At 41.2% G+C, this 17,573-nt stretch overlaps 1 protein-coding gene across 1 annotated transcript; it reads left to right on the top strand.

Moving 5' to 3' along the window:
• The first annotated feature begins 432 nt into the window (after positions 1–432).
• Positions 433–9,931, top strand: LOC124567777 (nascent polypeptide-associated complex subunit alpha, muscle-specific form-like). The gene is made up of 2 exons (XM_047131045.1): positions 433–1,117; positions 9,819–9,931. The coding sequence occupies exons 1-2, from the start codon at positions 433–435 to the stop codon at positions 9,929–9,931; spliced, it is 798 nt and encodes a 265-aa protein (XP_046987001.1).
• Positions 9,932–17,573: the final 7,642 nt, after the last annotated feature.

Raw genomic sequence — 17,573 nt, 5'->3', positions numbered from 1 at the left:
GCTCTCACTGGCAGAACACTGCACAGAAGAACAAGGAAAGAATGTAAAATGTTCTCAGTCCATAACATTTTATCCAGAATGCCTCTATTTCTGACTTCAGTCATGCACCCTGGCACTGAATCTGTGAGGCATTGGACCCATTTGTCAGAAGAAACAACCCCACCGAGGCTTCAAAAAAACCAGTCCAAAAGAGCATCAGCTATAAATGGTGTGTTTAACAGCCAGTTCTCTGTGTGTTCGTGCTACTTACACACACAATTTCCATTGTGTTCAAGTGAGCAGTCTCTCACAGCCAGTCCATTACATTAATGTCTATCTTGGACAGCTGCAGTTGAATGAGCAGACCTATACACAAGTGAATATTACTCCTGTAGCATGAATTCCCCTCCACAATATAGCATTCACACTAAATGCAGCACCACTTTCTTAAAAATGTGGGCATACGGACTGCTACTGAGGCGGGGGAAACCGACGCCCCCGGCGGGGGAAACCGACGCCCCCGGCGGGGGAAACCGACGCCCCCGGCGGGGGAAACCGACGCCCCCGGCGGGGGAAACCGACGCCCCCGGCGGGGGAAACCGACGCCCCCGGCGGGGGAAACCGACGCCCCCGGCGGGGGAAACCGACGCCCCCGGCGGGGGAAACCGACGCCCCCGGCGGGGGAAACCGACGCCCCCGGCGGGGGAAACCGACGCCCCCGGCGGGGGAAACCGACGCCCCCGGCGGGGGAAACCGACGCCCCCGGCGGGGGAAACCGACGCCCCCGGCGGGGGAAACCGACGCCCCCGGCGGGGGAAACCGACGCCCCCGGCGGGGGGAAACCGACGCCCCCGGCGGGGGAAACCGACGCCCCCGGCGGGGGAAACCGACGCCCCCGGCGGGGGAAACCGACGCCCCCGGCGGGGGAAACCGACGCCCCCGGCGGGGGAAACCGACGCCCCCGGCGGGGGAAACCGACGCCCCCGGCGGGGGAAACCGACGCCCCCGGCGGGGGAAACCGACGCCCCCGGCGGGGGAAACCGACGCCCCCTGCGGGGGAAACCGACGCCCCCGGCGGGGGAAACCGACGCCCCCGGCGGGGGAAACCGACGCCCCCGGCGGGGGAAACCGACAATCGGCTAGTACTACCTGTTGTCACCACTTATTTGCCATTATGTCTGGACCCTCACGGCTGCTAAACTACTGTTTGGTCTTGGTAAGACAACTTATCTGTGAAAAAATACATTTTTTCACATTGCATTCAGATGTAGCTCTGTGGCTGCCAGCCAGTGTAACATTTCCTCACTGAGTCTCTGTTTTATAGTGGATCATAGTGCGTGCAGTACAGCTTTCCTTGGCCCTCAACTAACTGCATCATTGGAACTGGGAAGTTGGTCACTCACTACAACTGCTTCGTATCTAGGGGAGGGATTAGTTGGCTCTTACAGGCAAGCTATGTGTTATCCTGCTGTGTGCTCAGTATCTTGAGCCAGGCATTCTGCTGATAGTGCCTCCTTCAACAAAATTTTTTAAAATTCTGTTTACAGTAGGGGTAGACTTCTGACATTCCAAAGATTCATCAATCACACAGGTTGATATTTTATCCAAAGTTCCCAATACTCAGGCAACTTCCACTCCCATAGTCACCCTTGGGGTGAATTTGTATAGCTTTAAAAATGCACGTTACTACCCCTCAATATTTGTCATGTCAACACAGGATACATAGAAATTCACGACTCTGCCAGATATGTGACAAGCATGGATGGAAAGCCAAATCATCTGCATACTGCAGACGTTTGCTTAACCTTGCACAGCTTACACTGAGGACAGGCCACATATTTGAACAAAATTTCCTTAAACATTTTTGCCATTTATCAGCATGACAAGAGAGAAATCAGCATTGGACTAATATGCCATTTCTGATGACTAACACCTCTGACAATACCTCAGTTACAGTCATCCACTCACAAGCAGCACCAGAGGAATATCACAGTCAAGCAAACATTAATGGTTTGAGTTGGAGCCAGGGCATGAGTAACGACAACCAAAGGTGTATTCATTTATTTCTTATGTCTGTTACTTGTAATTAGGGTCTCAGTGATGTTCTAAGGCCTTCCATGACATCTTCCACTGATCTGTGCCCGCAACTATTGTTGCTATGATGGTCTAACACAAGACTGCAACTCACCTCGCCATCATCTTCCTTATCTTCCCCTTCTCCCTGTTCCCGTTTTCAAGCACGATATGCAGTACACTAGGACTCCCATACAAGAATAACATTGTGTGATGAAAACCTGAATAGTATTGTAAACCCCGTGAAGAAATTTGATCTCTTTTTGCTGTAAAAATGTTTGTGGAAGCGCACTTCACAATGTTGATATTGTGCTGGACTATACACAAGCACTGTAATGGAAAGTGAAGTTATAGTTTGGCACATGTGACAGATGAGATCTGATGGAATATGATCAAATGTTTTGTTGCAACACTTTGCTTACCTAGGCCTGCAACTGGATGATACTGTGAATCATTAGTTTTACTGTTTCTATTCTTTGCCATGAGGTCTGGTTTGTGTTCAAATAATTATATCAAACTTGGCACCCATTCTACATCTACATCAGTAAAGGCACATAAGTGAGTACTTAAGATGCCAGCATCCAAGTTCAAATGCATCTGGAAGCTTAATTGTTGGCATTCTTTTTTCTGGTAGTTCATAATAGATCTAATAGATTATAGTTAATATTCTCTGACAAGTAGCTGACCCAGTAATGTTGATAACTAATTTGATAATGCTGCCTGCCCATTCATTAGAGCTTTAATGGCTGTATGTAGGTGCAAAAGTACATCATTATTTGTTCACACTTTGTCAAAGTACTCTGGGAAATTTTAACCACTGCTTTAAACATTTAAGGATGGTAAGTATTAAGTGTGGTTGTAGTAGTGTGTAATATTTCTTATCATGAACTGTTAAAGGTATCATGTTTCATTCTGTCTTTTAAGAAGAGCTCTTCAAATGTTGCTTTTGTTGTTGGTTATTTTCTCTATCATAAAACATTATAACTTTCATGACTTTAGCTACAGGTAGTTTAATAAATGTATCTGAAACAGAGTGAAGCCCATACACAACAAGAGCAGCTATTTCATTACTCAGACACACAATTCCATTATTTGCATAAATGTCAAAAAAATCTGTCTCTCTTTCTAGTGAATTTGCAAAAACAATTAAAAAATGGAAATGTGTAGCTTTGAACTCTGCACCTTCAAGTTACCGTGCAATGCTTCTATCATTTCACCATGGAGAATGGATTTGGGAAGAGCAGGTAATTTTGAGGCCATAACCTTCATTCTAAATCATGCAGAGATATATTTTCAAGCTGCAAAATGAAGAATATGAGTGGCAGTGGAAAACAAAAAACTTGTTGGTAAAACTGGTCTTCCATTCTTAGTTGCTTGAATGGTAGACAGTGAGCACTTAGAATCTGAATGCCAATAAATATACTAAGGCTAAGAGTGTGCTTATGTCAGTGATTTGAACCTTCCGAGAGTCAGGTCCATAACCTATGCAGTTAAGTAAGCGATCACTAGCATGAATACTGAGTTAGTATCAGACACCTCACATTTACCACACCAATGACACTCATCTCCCCGAGATCAATCCCTGGTCTGGTTTTTATGGCACTATTGCCAAATGGTCTGATCTTTCCAGGCTTTTGTCTAATATGGCACAATTGTTTGTTTGCTGATGAGTGTACACTGACCCCTACCTCAGCACCTCAATGCCTCGAGCCATCACAATTCTTCAGAAATGAATTTAACAATACCATGGAAAGCACACAGGCACGACAAAAAAAAAAGAAAAAAACTGTAAGAAAGTGAGCTCTCAGTGAACAAGGCCTCTGTTATATATAGATAACATACACTCACATACTCACGCAAATGCAACTCTCACACACGTGATCACACACTCTGGCAGCTGAAGCCAGGCTGCGAGCAGTTGCACATGATTAAACAGGCAATCACGTGGGGGTAAGGAGGAGGCTGGGACAAGGTGTGGGAGGGTAACAGGGTAGAAGTGAGCAACAGTAGATTGCTGGAGATGACCTGCAGGAGACAGGACATAATAAGGTTAAAGGCAATAGCAAAGAGGGTCACACTCAAAACAGTACCCTGAGGCACACCAACTTCCTGGTAAAGGTGTCTGACAAGGCAGTACCAACATTCCTTGAAAAATCAATACTTTAAAAATACCTGAAGGACATGGGGCATGTGGCCTCAGAAGTGCCACATGTAGAGAGATCAAGAATACCCATCCTTCAGAAGGTGTTTCAGGCATTCTGCAAATTTAAAAACACTGGCAGTGTCTGATATATCCACAGAAAACCATTCGCGACACACGTTGACAAAGTGATGAGATGGTCAGCTGCAGGACGGCCTGATCAAAATCCGCACAGTACAGTGGTCAGTGAATTGCCACACTCTAGTCACTATACCAGCCAGGCATGAATTACATGTTTCATCAGTTTGCAAACACAGCTTGTGGGAGAAATGGGGCAGTAACTAGAAGGAAGGTATTTTTCCGTACTGGGCTTGGGTATGGGTATGGGAATGACAGTGTCTTTATGCTGGCATCTGGCAAACGGCGCCCTCTGCCCAGATGCAGTTGTACATAAGAAAGAGCAAGTGCTTGCCCACAAAAGAAAGGTTTAGGAACATCTGAATGCAAACATCGTCCAGCACTGTGTTGGAGGATCGATAGGAAGTGAGAGCAAGTTCTCGCCCCCTCATACTAAAGGCAAATTGTAGCACTCGCTAATCTGTCAAAATAAGGGTACTACCCAAGCCTCCTCCACTTGTTTCTGGTGGAGGAAGGCAGAATGATAGTGGGTGGAGCTTGAAATCTCCGCAGAATAGCAGCCCAATGGATCTTGGTCCTGCAGGGCCCATACAACAGATGAGGTAGTGGAACTGTTAGAAGAACTAGTTAAGGAAATCTAGCTAGATTTTTGCTATCCTGAAGGGTGCAACGACACTGTGCATGCAACTGTTCATAATGAATGCAGTTTGCCATCATAGAATGATGGTTAAAAACATGGAGAACACATCTCTGCATGTGAGTTGAGTCACAACACAGCTCAGTCAATCAAGGCACTGGGACATGGCACAGTAAAGATGAAGGGCGAGAATGGAATATTGTGTGGTGGTAATGATGGCATTTGTAAGATACTCTACCTGGCCATCACAACTGGAGAAATTATGTTACTCAAAGGGTGCCAGGGAACAGTAAATCTCTAGTCATCCCTAGAAAGTTGCCATTTGGGTGTGCATATATGTGAGGTAGGAGTCAGAAAATGGATAGCAAATGGTAAATGGTTGCTCGAGTACGTACTAGAGACAGTGATGAGATGATGGGCAAATTGGGCAGTGCAGGAGATTTCCAGATATGGGTAGGAGTGCATGTAGTTAAAAGGAAGATGGGTACTCCCACGATAAGGCAAATTAGGTTAAGGTGACAGAAGTTCAGCCTAGAGGGAACCTCTCTGTCAGGTTCTGGGAGATTTCCAAAGAGAATGGTGTGCATTACAGTCAACGAGCAGCAGAAAGGGGTGAGGGAGTTGGCCAGTAAGCTGGATGAAGAGTGTCCATGACACGGAATGACTGAGGGATGTAAACAGTACATATGGAAAAGTTCAGGAGAGGAATGTAAAACACGGACAGGAATAGCTTCAAGCTGGGTAGTCAGGGAGAAATGTTGACTTTGAACGTCCTTCCATATGAGCAGCATGACTCCCCTCTCTCCTCCTACGATATGGAATGCCATCTTTGGAGAGAGGGAGTCAAAGCAGACTGGGAAGAAATACAAAAGCTCAAATCAGTCAGGAGGATGCAATTTTGTTTCCTGCAGGCAGAGAACTAGCAGAGGCTGCGATTCCAAGAGCAGCTGCAAGTCATCTTTTTGGATTGAAGGCCACTAATATTCCATTGGAATAATGTCATGATTAGGAAGAAGGAGGAGGAGGAAAGAGATGGAGAGGTGGCACCTCAGCGGCCATTCCTGTGTTACATTCTTGACTGCATTTACATAAACTTATGGCTCCTCTTTTTTGGTTTCTTAAACATTTTATTTTATCTGACACATTCCTGACCTTTATGATTTGTGCCACATATTGGTCCTAAACAACAAGATGTATGAAAAAGAAACCACTTACTGGATAAAGGACTGTTTGCCATGGTCATGGGAGCTGGCAAGTAAGTCAATGCAAGATCTGAAAGATCACAAGAATGATCATTCAATTCTGTTTAATATACCAGAGACCTATATTAATGTTACTGAAAGCAAATCCCTAATGACAAAAGTAACTAAACAGTTACTTTGAAATCACACTGCACAATTTGTGATGCACGTGCTTAAGTACACTACGGTAGTTTTATTGAATTACTAATCAACACTTGTCAAACATAACAAACACTATGACAAGTATACCTCTCAAAGTAGTTTACTTGGTAGTTATTTCACAAGCAGGAAAGTATTTTCAGAAGAGTTTAGGAAGTTGGATAGGCCATGAATGTATGAAGGAGAATGAGTCTGATATCATTCTAGAAAGGTACTTTGAAATGTGTTTGCAATTGCGAGTACCTGTCATTTGTGTTTGTGATATTTGCTCAAAAATGGAGAAATCTCAGTTCCCAACTGCAATCAGTAAGCATTTTAGACAACAGTAAGTGATAAGTGTCAATTTTAAGGAATATTTATTGTCATGTTTAATGAGTATCAACTATGGTGTAACACATCGCTTTGGTAAAGGTGTACATCTCACAATGTCTACAGTACCGATGAACAATGGTCACCACCACAAAGTGATTATTATTTTTTTTTAATTCAAATGACGGCTTTAAACTTTTATACCCTTCTCTGTTGTGCATAATGTGGTGTCACCGCCAGACACCACACTTGCTAGGTGGTAGCCTTTAAATCGGCCGCGGTCCGGTAGTATACGTCGGACCCGCGTGTCGCCACTATCAGTGATTGCAGACCGAGCGCCACCACACGGCAGGTCTAGAGAGACTTCCTAGCACTCGCCCCAGCTGTACAACCGTCTTTGTAGTGATGGTTCACTGACAAAATACGCTCTCATTTGCTGAGACGATAGTTTAGCATAGCCTTCAGCTACCTCATTTGCTACAACCTAGCAAGGGGCCCATATCAGTTACTATTGATATTGTGAATCATGTACCATCAAGACAGACGTTCATCATTAATGGATTAAAGTTAAGTATTCCACCAGCTAAGTCAGTTTTTCTAAATTCTAATTTCCTTGTCCTGTTCCAGACCTCACGCCAGCCTGCGTGAGTTAAAACGCATGCATTTTGGCCTCCTCTAGTAACACCTGCCAACCACAACACACAAAATCTAGTGGAAATTGATGCAGCATATCTGCAGGGTGGGATAACGATAATTAGTTTATCGTTCTTCACAGTTCATGATGATTTCAGTGTTTTATTCTATCATGATAATGATGATACCTGGTTAGGGGGCACTCAATGGCGTGGTTATCAGCATCCACACGAATCCCCAAATTTTACATGGTCCAGCCATGCCACTTTCACAAATGATGATGGCAACACAAACAACCAGTCCATGGGTTTATTCCTTGCTGTCTCATTCTTGTTCAGCAATGTGCCTTCCCCCTAGAACTGTCAGCATCATGACAACTGCCATTACATCAGGAGAACGAAGATGAAGTCGAGCTGTCAGTAAGATTCTGTACACTAACCAATGACACATGACTTGACATTAATAATTAAAGAGAGTTACTTGTTTTAAATTAAGAGCCAGTATATGAGTGGTCTTTCAGATATTTTTTGGTTCATTTAGCAGGTAATTTAGACTTGAGATAGCATTTCAGTTAACAGTGCTAAAGAAGTTGCAAAGTTTGTGATGTCAGGAAACAGACTGCCATGGGAGATGCAATGAGACTGAAATGGAGATGAATAGGATATTAATAAAGGAGTTTATTTGATTAAGCAAGTTGGTAGTGTGCAGAGTAGCTCAGAATAGGAGGAAGTATTTTAACGGTTCAAAGCCCTGAGCTGATGAAATATGTCCTCACCCTGGGAGGAGGACAGGAAGCAGTGTGGGGTTCATTACATGCCACAGAACCAAACTTTATATGCTACTGGTGAAAATCACACTTGCTCTGCCAGTCTCATACGTGCATCCACTACTTTCACTCACCTGAGCGATGGGACGCGTGCCTTCCTCCTTAGCAGGGCCTGATTGACAAAGAAGAATTTGCGTGTTAATATAAAAAATACTTTATCTGCACAAGTAAAACAAACTAGTGATAAACTAAGTGTGTTTCAACATGACCTGATAAAGAACAGAATCAATTGTTTCTATCTTTTAGAAAAAGTACGGATCAGTGTATAATTGAGCATCTAATCTACTCAATTATAAACAACCATCAATATTACCGAGTTCCAGAAAGCCAGAACTTTATTCCGGTTGCACGCTTGCTATCTGAAGACTGGCAGGGACAAATAAATGTTTATTGTCATCATTTCACATAATTATTGATCAAATTTTAAAATCTGCTTAATAAAACATACAATCTTATGTTACACAGTAAACACAGTGTCACGTTTAACATTTAGGAACTGTGTGTAAGCTTGTTTATGCACCTTCACTACTTGCATTCATGTACCGACATTATATTCATCCAGTATTTGGCAATGAGAGCACTTGGTGTTTTGCAGAAAACTTCACCAATAATTTTAAATTATGATGAATTTCTCTCACAGATACCCCACAGAAAGTAATAGCAAAAATGTTTATCACTTACCACATTTTTGCTGTTTGTGCAGTAATAATGCCACATCAAACACATTCAATGTAACACTCCTTTCTTTACTTACAGATGGGTACAAGTAGTGAGGAGAATGAGTGGCAGGTGAGGCAGATTATTTCTCAGGTGGATTTTTTGTAGAGGTGAGACAGAAAGAAAATCTGATGCGTATGGGAACAGGATGGATTAGGAGACATAATAGGAATGAGGTGGAAGTGGGTGGAGTAGCATCTGGCTGGTGTTTTACAATTCTGCCTTATGCCACAGAACAGAGGTATGTCAGTTGCTGGCATCTGAACAGGCTTGAAACTGAAACTCACCCTCAGTGCAGCGGATCTTGCCAATGACAGCCACTGCACGGTTTCCACCCTGGAGCCATGCGACACTGGACAACTTAACAGTATTTCTCCACTACATAGCCTTTGTAGGGGAATGTGCAGTGGCTCACTAGCCAACCCAAGTTCCAGACTCGACATCAACTATCTACTTTGGAATGCATGACTATATTAATAAGAATGCGGCCCACAATATTGGCATTGCCAGTGCTACCTACAGCAGTGTTTGTCAGTTGTTACAGACAGAGTGCTCAACTGGAAGCTTCAAGAATAGTTTTCATATTAGTGGCAATCTTTTCATGCATCAGGGCATTCTCTTCCTTGCCTTCATCAGAAAGTTGTTTCATTTGCTTCATGTTGGCATGTACCATCTGTGCCACAATGAAACACTCTTCCTCTTGTCCACTCAGGAACATCTCTCTTCTAGTGCTTTTATAATTCCTTTTGTGTCTCTGGAAGCTTTTTACCAGTGTCTTGTCATCCATTAGGTAGCCTTCATCTCTGTGTTCAAGTGCTTCTGCATAGTGTTTGAATGGTTTTGCTCCGTGTTCAAATGCCTTGTGGCACTTCTTTCTTTCATCCTGGTATCTTTCTGCCTGCACCATTCCACATCATCATACCTCCTTACTGATGTCTTGGCCCAATTTCTGTATTTTTCTTCCAGGTGTGTGCCTCATGGTTGACACTGCCATCTCCTCCATGGGGATGACAGTTCATACTTTTGGCTGCTGTTACAGTCAAGACTTTTCCTCTGAGCACAGCAACATTGGAATCTAGGACATCATCAGTGCAGCTTGCAGTGCTCAGCTTAGCTCATATTAGTGACAACCTTACAGCATATCAGGAGTATTTTTATGTTGCTTGCACTAGGAAGCTGTTTCACTTGCCCAACATTATCATGTGCCTTCTGTGTTGCAATGAAGTTCTAATGTTCATGGCTACCTGAGCACATCTCTCTCCTTGTGCATGGATCATCCACATTAGGTGGGACATATGACCACGAGTGTGGGTGGCAGATGGGGCAAGGCAGCTCCCTGCTGGACTCCCTGTAGAGAGGTGAGGCAGAAAGATGAACAGATTGGTCTGGGATCAAACTGTAGTGAAAGTCTTGATGGGAAATATTTTATGAACAAAGGTACTGGCACCAGAGACAAATCTAGTGAAGAGGAAGTGATACTGTATTATCAGCCATTCTCTCCAAAAGCATTGACACATTCATCCCACATGCTTCAGTTGTTTTCACTCTACTATACACTCCCAGCACCTTCATTTCAGAGGTGATCAGCTTTCATATGTTATAAAGTAGATCATAGAAACCTTATTTCTGCTGACTGTATTCTTCATAACCACCCTCCCCGTAATTCAAAAGACAGCTCCATAAATAATTGTAAACAATTAATTCCAAGAAACTATTGAGACATTCAAGACAAAATAAGGAAAAGAAAACAAATGTCTCCAGTACACTATCTCATGAGAAAGAAGAAAAACAGTACATCAAGAGAACAGTATCTGTACATTTGTGGTGGTAGATTTCCAACTACAGTCGCGATTTTGATATGATTTTCATTAATAAAGACATGCATTAATTTTGGTTACAAGACACAGACATCAGTTTTCTTCAAGAATGGGTTATCAGTGAAAATACATGTCAAATAGTATATACCTAGCAAATAATGTGTGGATGGATATGTGTGTGTGTGCGAGTGTATACCTGTCCTTTTTTCCCCCTAAGGTAAGTCTTTCCGCTCCCGGGATTGGAATGACTCCTTACCCTCTCCCTTAAAACCCATATCCTATTGTCTTTCCTTCTCCTTCCCTCTTTCCTGACGAGGCAACCATAGGTTGCGAAAGCTAGAATTTTGTGTGTATGTTTGTGTTTGTTTGTGTGTCTATCGACCTGCCAGCGCTTTTGTTTGGTAAGTTTCATCATCTTTCTTTTTAGATATATTTTTCCCACTTGGGATGTTTCCCTCTATTATATTCATATCATTAAAGATAAATAATATCTACACTGTCTTTGCCATCCACAATTAAGCCAAAGATAGGAAGCTCCTTCTACAAAACATACTGTACTCACTTCTGTACCAACAAAGAAAAAAACACATTCTAGCATCACCTGTCAGCTTCTGGGTTCTAATTGTACATAAACTGAACAACAGATCACAGTACACAATGAAATGGGACATTCCTATGGTTATGCAGATTCTGAAACAAACATTTTGGCAGGACCTTTATGTCTGATTGACCACAGAAAGGTTAAGGGAGCCCCTGAAAATGTTAGTATCAAATAACTTATGGTAGTACTGAACGCATCAGCTATGACCATTTATAAACTAGATTCACACCCAAATATTTCCATTTAAGTTACTACCATAATAGGTTGTACAAAAAGGTTCAGTTTTGAAATACAAATCATCCTCTGTTTCTTCTACTCACATCATTCATTCATTCATTCATTGGAGTACCACTGTTTGATTAAGCCTCTTCCCTGGCTTCTCCTGGTATTCTGGTCTCAAGCTACAGGCATTGCAGCTTGTAGTCCATGTAGCCTGATATCCACTCAATGCCTCTCACCAGACTGTCACCTCAATGTTCCCCCCACTCACCTCTCTAGGATAGGAGCATGTAATTGTCTTATCCTATCTGTCACTCACTCCATCACTACATTTGTCACTCATCTCCACTACCTCCCCACTACGTCTCCTACTCCTGCCTGTTCCCTGTCCATTTTTCTGTTTCCTTTTCCCTCCCTGTAATTCTCAGCACACATATTTCCACAGCTATATAGGTAAACTTTGTATTTCTGTAAGTCAGTAAATACTCGCCCCAAATCAAAGTCCTCAATATTCAAAAACATAAATATAACAAAATATATTGTGATTTCTGGATTCTAATTAAATTGTGTATGGTGGACTGACTAAGGGGTTGCAGAAATCACATAGATAAGAACTATAAACCCACTATCCGATCAAAATACCTGGGCACCCTTATGTAACGGGCAACTGAGCATTTTAATTCAATGAGAGGTGGAGCAACTATTATAGGAAGTGAAATGATAATTAAATGGACACCCTAGCTGCAAACATGCGGTGATGTACTTAATTGGGGAAATGTTGAAAATGTGTGGCCCGACCGGGACTCAAACCCGGGATCTCCTGCTTACATGGCAGACGCTCCATCCATTTAATCATCATTTCATTTCTAGCAAAGCTGCATGGTTATCCATGGCAATTGTTCTTTCGGCAACAGATACTGCCATCATACATATTATAGCAAGTGGCAGGTAATACTGTTTTGTAAGCAGAATTCATCAGTCAGGGATCTGAGTACACTGAACATGGACTTTTCTTTGCATTACACCTGAATAATTAACACAGGGATGAATTTCAGCCCTTCCAAACTTGCCCAAGTCAGCTGTCAGCGATGTGACAGTTAAGTGAAAATGTGAAGGAACAACCAATGCTACATGAAGTCCAGGCACACACAGTATGCTGATGGACAAGTGCTTCTATCATTGTGGTAGGAAATAGTAAAAACCAGCTTGCAGTTAGCTGCTGCAGTCACTCTTCAGTTTTGAAGTGCAGCTAGGAGCCCGCTAAGGAAATGGCTGTGTACAGGGAGTTAGAAAAACTGGTTACAGTGGCTGAGCAGCTTCTGGAAACAACATTTCTGTTCAACATAAAGTCACACTGACTGTAGCATAAAAACCCATGACTGCTGTTGAGTGGATGAGTGGAAACGAGATTTGGAGTGACAAACAGTGCTATACTCCGTGGGTATCTGACGGAAGAATTTGAATAGAGTGACTACTCAGTGAACATTATCCGCCATTAACTCTACTGCCAACAATGCAGTGCAAGGCAGGCAGTGTAACAATATGCAATTTCTCCTCTTTAACTTGTTCTCCCCTTATTGTACTTCAGGATATGATAAATGCAGAAGGGTAAGTACATATTTGACAGTGTTGTGTACAATACACAGCAGAGGAACAATTCACAGACAACGACCGATTTGATCAGCTCAACACTTGTACCTCTCATGGATCAGCGTTGTTAGGCAAAGGCTTATAACCAGTGGCATTCCTGAAGAAGGCTTGCCTGCCGATGTTCCAACCTGAAAGCAATGGATCGTCTTAGGGATTAGTTATAAATGGCATTTTCACTCCATACCCTGTGTCCAATATTTCTACCTTGTCTGGTATCAGCTATCTAGGAAGAATGGGATGGCATCCACCCACAGAGATTTCGAAATGTCAAAGTGTCCCCAGAAGAGTTCAAGTCCTCAAAGGAGAACACAAAATCTTAATGTCCACTAATAGGTGTCCAGATACATTTGATTCTCTAGTGTACAGAGCAGGAATGTAAGCCTGCCACAGTGGGCTCTTACTCTTACTCACCAGGTGACTTCGCTGCACCTGCAGTACTGGGTCCAGCCTCTGGTGACCGTAGCCGCTGTTGTTCTGCACTGGATACTATTGTACACACAGAGAGAAAACATCTTTCAAGTACTTTATGTTCACTTTAGTGACATGCTCTTAAATTATGGCTGCGATTGAGGGTAAATTTGCGTATTTTATCATGGACAATGATGTACTGAGGCTATAACCAATCTCAGAAGCCATAGTTACAAAAAGAAATCCACATTCATGGCATATAGGAAAAAAAATTTAAAAAACTTTGGACTGTGTTCACTGGGCACCATGTTCACAGACTGTGCTTGTATGTACCACTCCAGAGGAGAGATGCACATATCAATGACTTCTTATCAATGAATGCCATTTTGAAAGAAGTTTTGTGTACACATTATGAAAAGAGCAATAGAAAACAACATGTCAAACATAAACGTACAGATATTGTTCATTAGTGTTATTTCTATTTTGTGTGTGGTGACTTACATCAGGGGACAATATGCACCTTCAGCACTGTACAGCTATCGCAGCAGCTTTGGGTGCCAAACTACATGTGTTAAAATAAGTATTCTGTGGGGTCACCACACTGTCCTGTAAAGCAATAGGCTGCCGAAGGAGTTATTTCAACAACTGATGTATGTTGTGAGACACAGAAGAGGAACCTTCAAAATTATTGTGAGTGTCTCTTTTATACTGAATGAAGGTGATCTTTTAGTGTAGTTCATGAGTGTGATGATGAAGGGAATAAATAATTTGTTAAGTCAAAAGTGACATAGTAAGTTATTTATATAAATGTGATGCGTCAAAGGCATCAATTTTGAATTTTAAAGTAATTATAACAGAGTTTGAGAAGAAGTATAGAAGATAAGGTACAGAATATAATACATCATTGTATTAAATAATTACACCACATGACACCTGACTGCAGTGTTAGGGGACAAACGACATGAAAGGGAAGCTGTGTTGACAGAGGAGTGAGACAAGTGTCAGAGTCCTGCACAACTGAGTAAGCGAGCACAAAATGTGAGATCAGGAGACCACAGCCTAACTTGATAGGCTGCCCACCCCACCTGTCATAGACATGCACAGAAGTTGTGACTGAGCCTTATACAATGTACAGATATAGTTTAAGTCCTTTTGGTCACACATATTATAAACTTGCCAGTCAGTACTATAGGCAAAATGTCAAAGGTGGTGGTGTATGCATTTATCTAAATCCCAAGCTTAAATTTAAGTTAAGATATGAGGCTAAACCATTAATCATAGAAAAGAAAGTAATTGTTGCAGCAATTTGCAGATCACCATCTGGAGATACTGAAGTCTCTCTTAAGAATTTGGAAGAAATGCTAGACATTTTTCTCAAATGAGAACTCTGCCATAATTCTTTGTGGTGACTTTAATATTAATCTATTGGTCCAGAGTTCAGTAAAATACAAGTTTTTAGACATACTAAAAGCTTCAACTTGTTTCCCCACGTATCAGCTCCCACTAGAACAACAGATTCCAGTGAAAGCCTAATAAATAACATCTTCTCAAATGTGGTCACACATGAAGTTGCAGTTACAAATGTGAATATAGGATTATCAGATCATAATGCACTAACCTTTAATCTCACTGCAACTCCCAAGGAGGGGAAAATAAAAAGGAGTACAAACGATTTTTCTCTACTGAAAATTGTAATCAGTTCAAAAATAATGTTAAAAATGCAGTTTGGCCAGAGGTCTTGGCACAAACAAACACAAAAGATGCTTACAATACATTTGCTTCCACTTTTATGGCATACTTTGAAATGTGCTTCCCAAAAAAGCTTTTGAGTTACAGATCATCTGGATCCAAAGGGACCTGGAGTACATCCGGAATTAAAACATCAAGTGAAACCACGATATTACTAAGTTTAAAGTTAAAAACATGTCATGATCAGCAGTTTGTTGAGTATGTGAGAACATACAAACAGACTTACCGCAAAGTAATATCAAAAGCAAAATTATTAAGTAATGATAGATTAATAAGGCAGGCTAGTAACAAGTCCAGAATGATGAGGTAAAAAAAAAGAAAAAAATTTGTGTCAAACTAAAGAACAGGAAATCCATCTTAAAAATAATGAAAATATCCCCATAGAAAAAACGCCATGGCAAACAATGAAAACAATTATTTTGTTAATATTCCCCTTACTTTAAGCAACAATTAACAGTGATGTCTCCAATGGTAAATACCAGCATGATGGCAATCCCATCAGACGAGCATTAAGTTCTAAAAGTCATTAAATGCTTGAAATCCAAATTGTCCTCTGGTTTGGATGATGTACCTGTATCAATAATTAAAAAATTGCTCCACGTGTTGTCGAACCTATAGAGCACATAGCAAACTTGTCCCTTAGTGAAGAGATATTTCCGGATAAAATAAAATCTCTAAAGTGATACCTCTACACAAAAATGGTGACAGACATAAAATAGAAAATTACCAACCTATATCTCTCCTCCCATACTTCTCCAAAATACTTGAGGAATTTATGAAAATCAGGGTTACAAAATATCTAGAAAAACATAAACTAATAAATAACAGTCAACATGGCACAGTACAGAAACAGCCATATTGCACAGAAATAGTAAGAAATTTTGAGTCAAATAAACAGGTTGTTGGAATTAATCTAGATTTAGCCAAAGCCTTCAATACTGTGAACAATGTAATATTACTAGGGAAACTTGAAGCAATATGCATCAGGGGTACCGTTAAAAATTGGTTTGAATCCTATCTGCAAAACAGGTCACAAGTTGTTGGGCTGAGGTCATCCAAGAATCTTCACAATTTTAAACCCATATCTGAACCAAAACAAATTTAAATAGTTGTTTCTCAGGGCAGCATTCTGGGCCCATTGTTATTTCTAGTTTATATCAATGACATACAGGCTCCAGACAGCCCAGCCAAAATTCTACTATTTGCAGATGACACGAGTATCGTAATTAGTGATAAAAAAGAATCACTGTGTACTACAGCAGAAAAAATGCTCTCATACATACAGTCATGGTTTTATTCAAAAAGGGCTATCATGCTCCAATGTATTTACATCAGAGACAAAAATGGTAAAATAGGTCTAAGCAATAACCACACATGTAAATTACTAAGAAAGTACTTTGATCAATTTTTGAACTGTAGATAACTGAATTGTTACCTAGAATTTCCAGATATTTGAGGAAAACATGGAAGCAGATCTACCACCTACAGCAAACAAACAAATAACCAAACAAACAAAAACCCTGAAAAACAACAAAGCCAGTGGAGAAGAAATAAAATCATCTCAACCATAACTGGTGTCAAGCAGAAATGACAACTAACCTTCAGATTATGTCTGAAGAAATATGGGAAACTGAAAATATTCCAGAAGACTGGAAAGTGGCTCCTATCCATCCTGTGCACAAAAAAGTCATAGGCATTATCTAAATAATTGCACAGGTATGTATCTGTTGCCAGTGGGCTGTATTATATTTTTAACAATATTACTAAACAAGGTAGAAGTAACACTTGACAGCCATTTGGGAGAATATCAAAGTGGATTTAGAAAGATCGAATCTGGCTCAGAACAGAATTTCAACTTTTAGTCCATACGAATTTTAAGACATAGTTTTAACATTTACAGGTTTTAGAAAAGCATTTGATTGACAGGTAAACAGTGGGTAAAGTGACTCAAGAACTTGGCATTACACTAAACTAGCAAACCTTATTCGTGAAACACCCACACACTGAAGCATAAATAAAGTTTTGGTGTGAAACACCTAAGGCACTCAAAATAACAGGTGAAATGCAGGGTGACAACATGTTTCCACGCCACCTCAACTGCATCTTAGAGGAAATAGTAAGATAATTGAAACAAAAGGCAAAGAACATAAGCTGTCACAATGAGACTGGAGACTTCAGGAAAAAGAGATACTGAAATTCAGTGTCTAGTATTTGCAAATGATTATGCCATTCTTTATAAAAATATAACAAATTCAGAAATACAAATCAACCTCTTAG

Source organism: Schistocerca americana, unplaced genomic scaffold (genome assembly GCF_021461395.2).
Source record: "Schistocerca americana isolate TAMUIC-IGC-003095 unplaced genomic scaffold, iqSchAmer2.1 HiC_scaffold_14, whole genome shotgun sequence".
NCBI classification, from domain to species: Eukaryota; Metazoa; Arthropoda; class Insecta; order Orthoptera; family Acrididae; genus Schistocerca; species Schistocerca americana.
Note: the sequence above shows the minus strand (reverse complement) of the source record. Positions and strands in the feature narration are given on the sequence as shown.

Excerpts from the sequence above, each read along its gene's own strand:
- LOC124567777 (XM_047131045.1), top strand. The coding sequence starts at position 433 with ATGTGGGCATACGGACTGCTACTGAGGCGGGGGAAACCGACGCCCCCG. Across the intron at positions 1,118-9,818 it reads GCGGGGGAAACCGACAATCG|GTGTGTGCCTCATGGTTGAC; the intron begins GCTAGTACTACC and ends TTTTTCTTCCAG.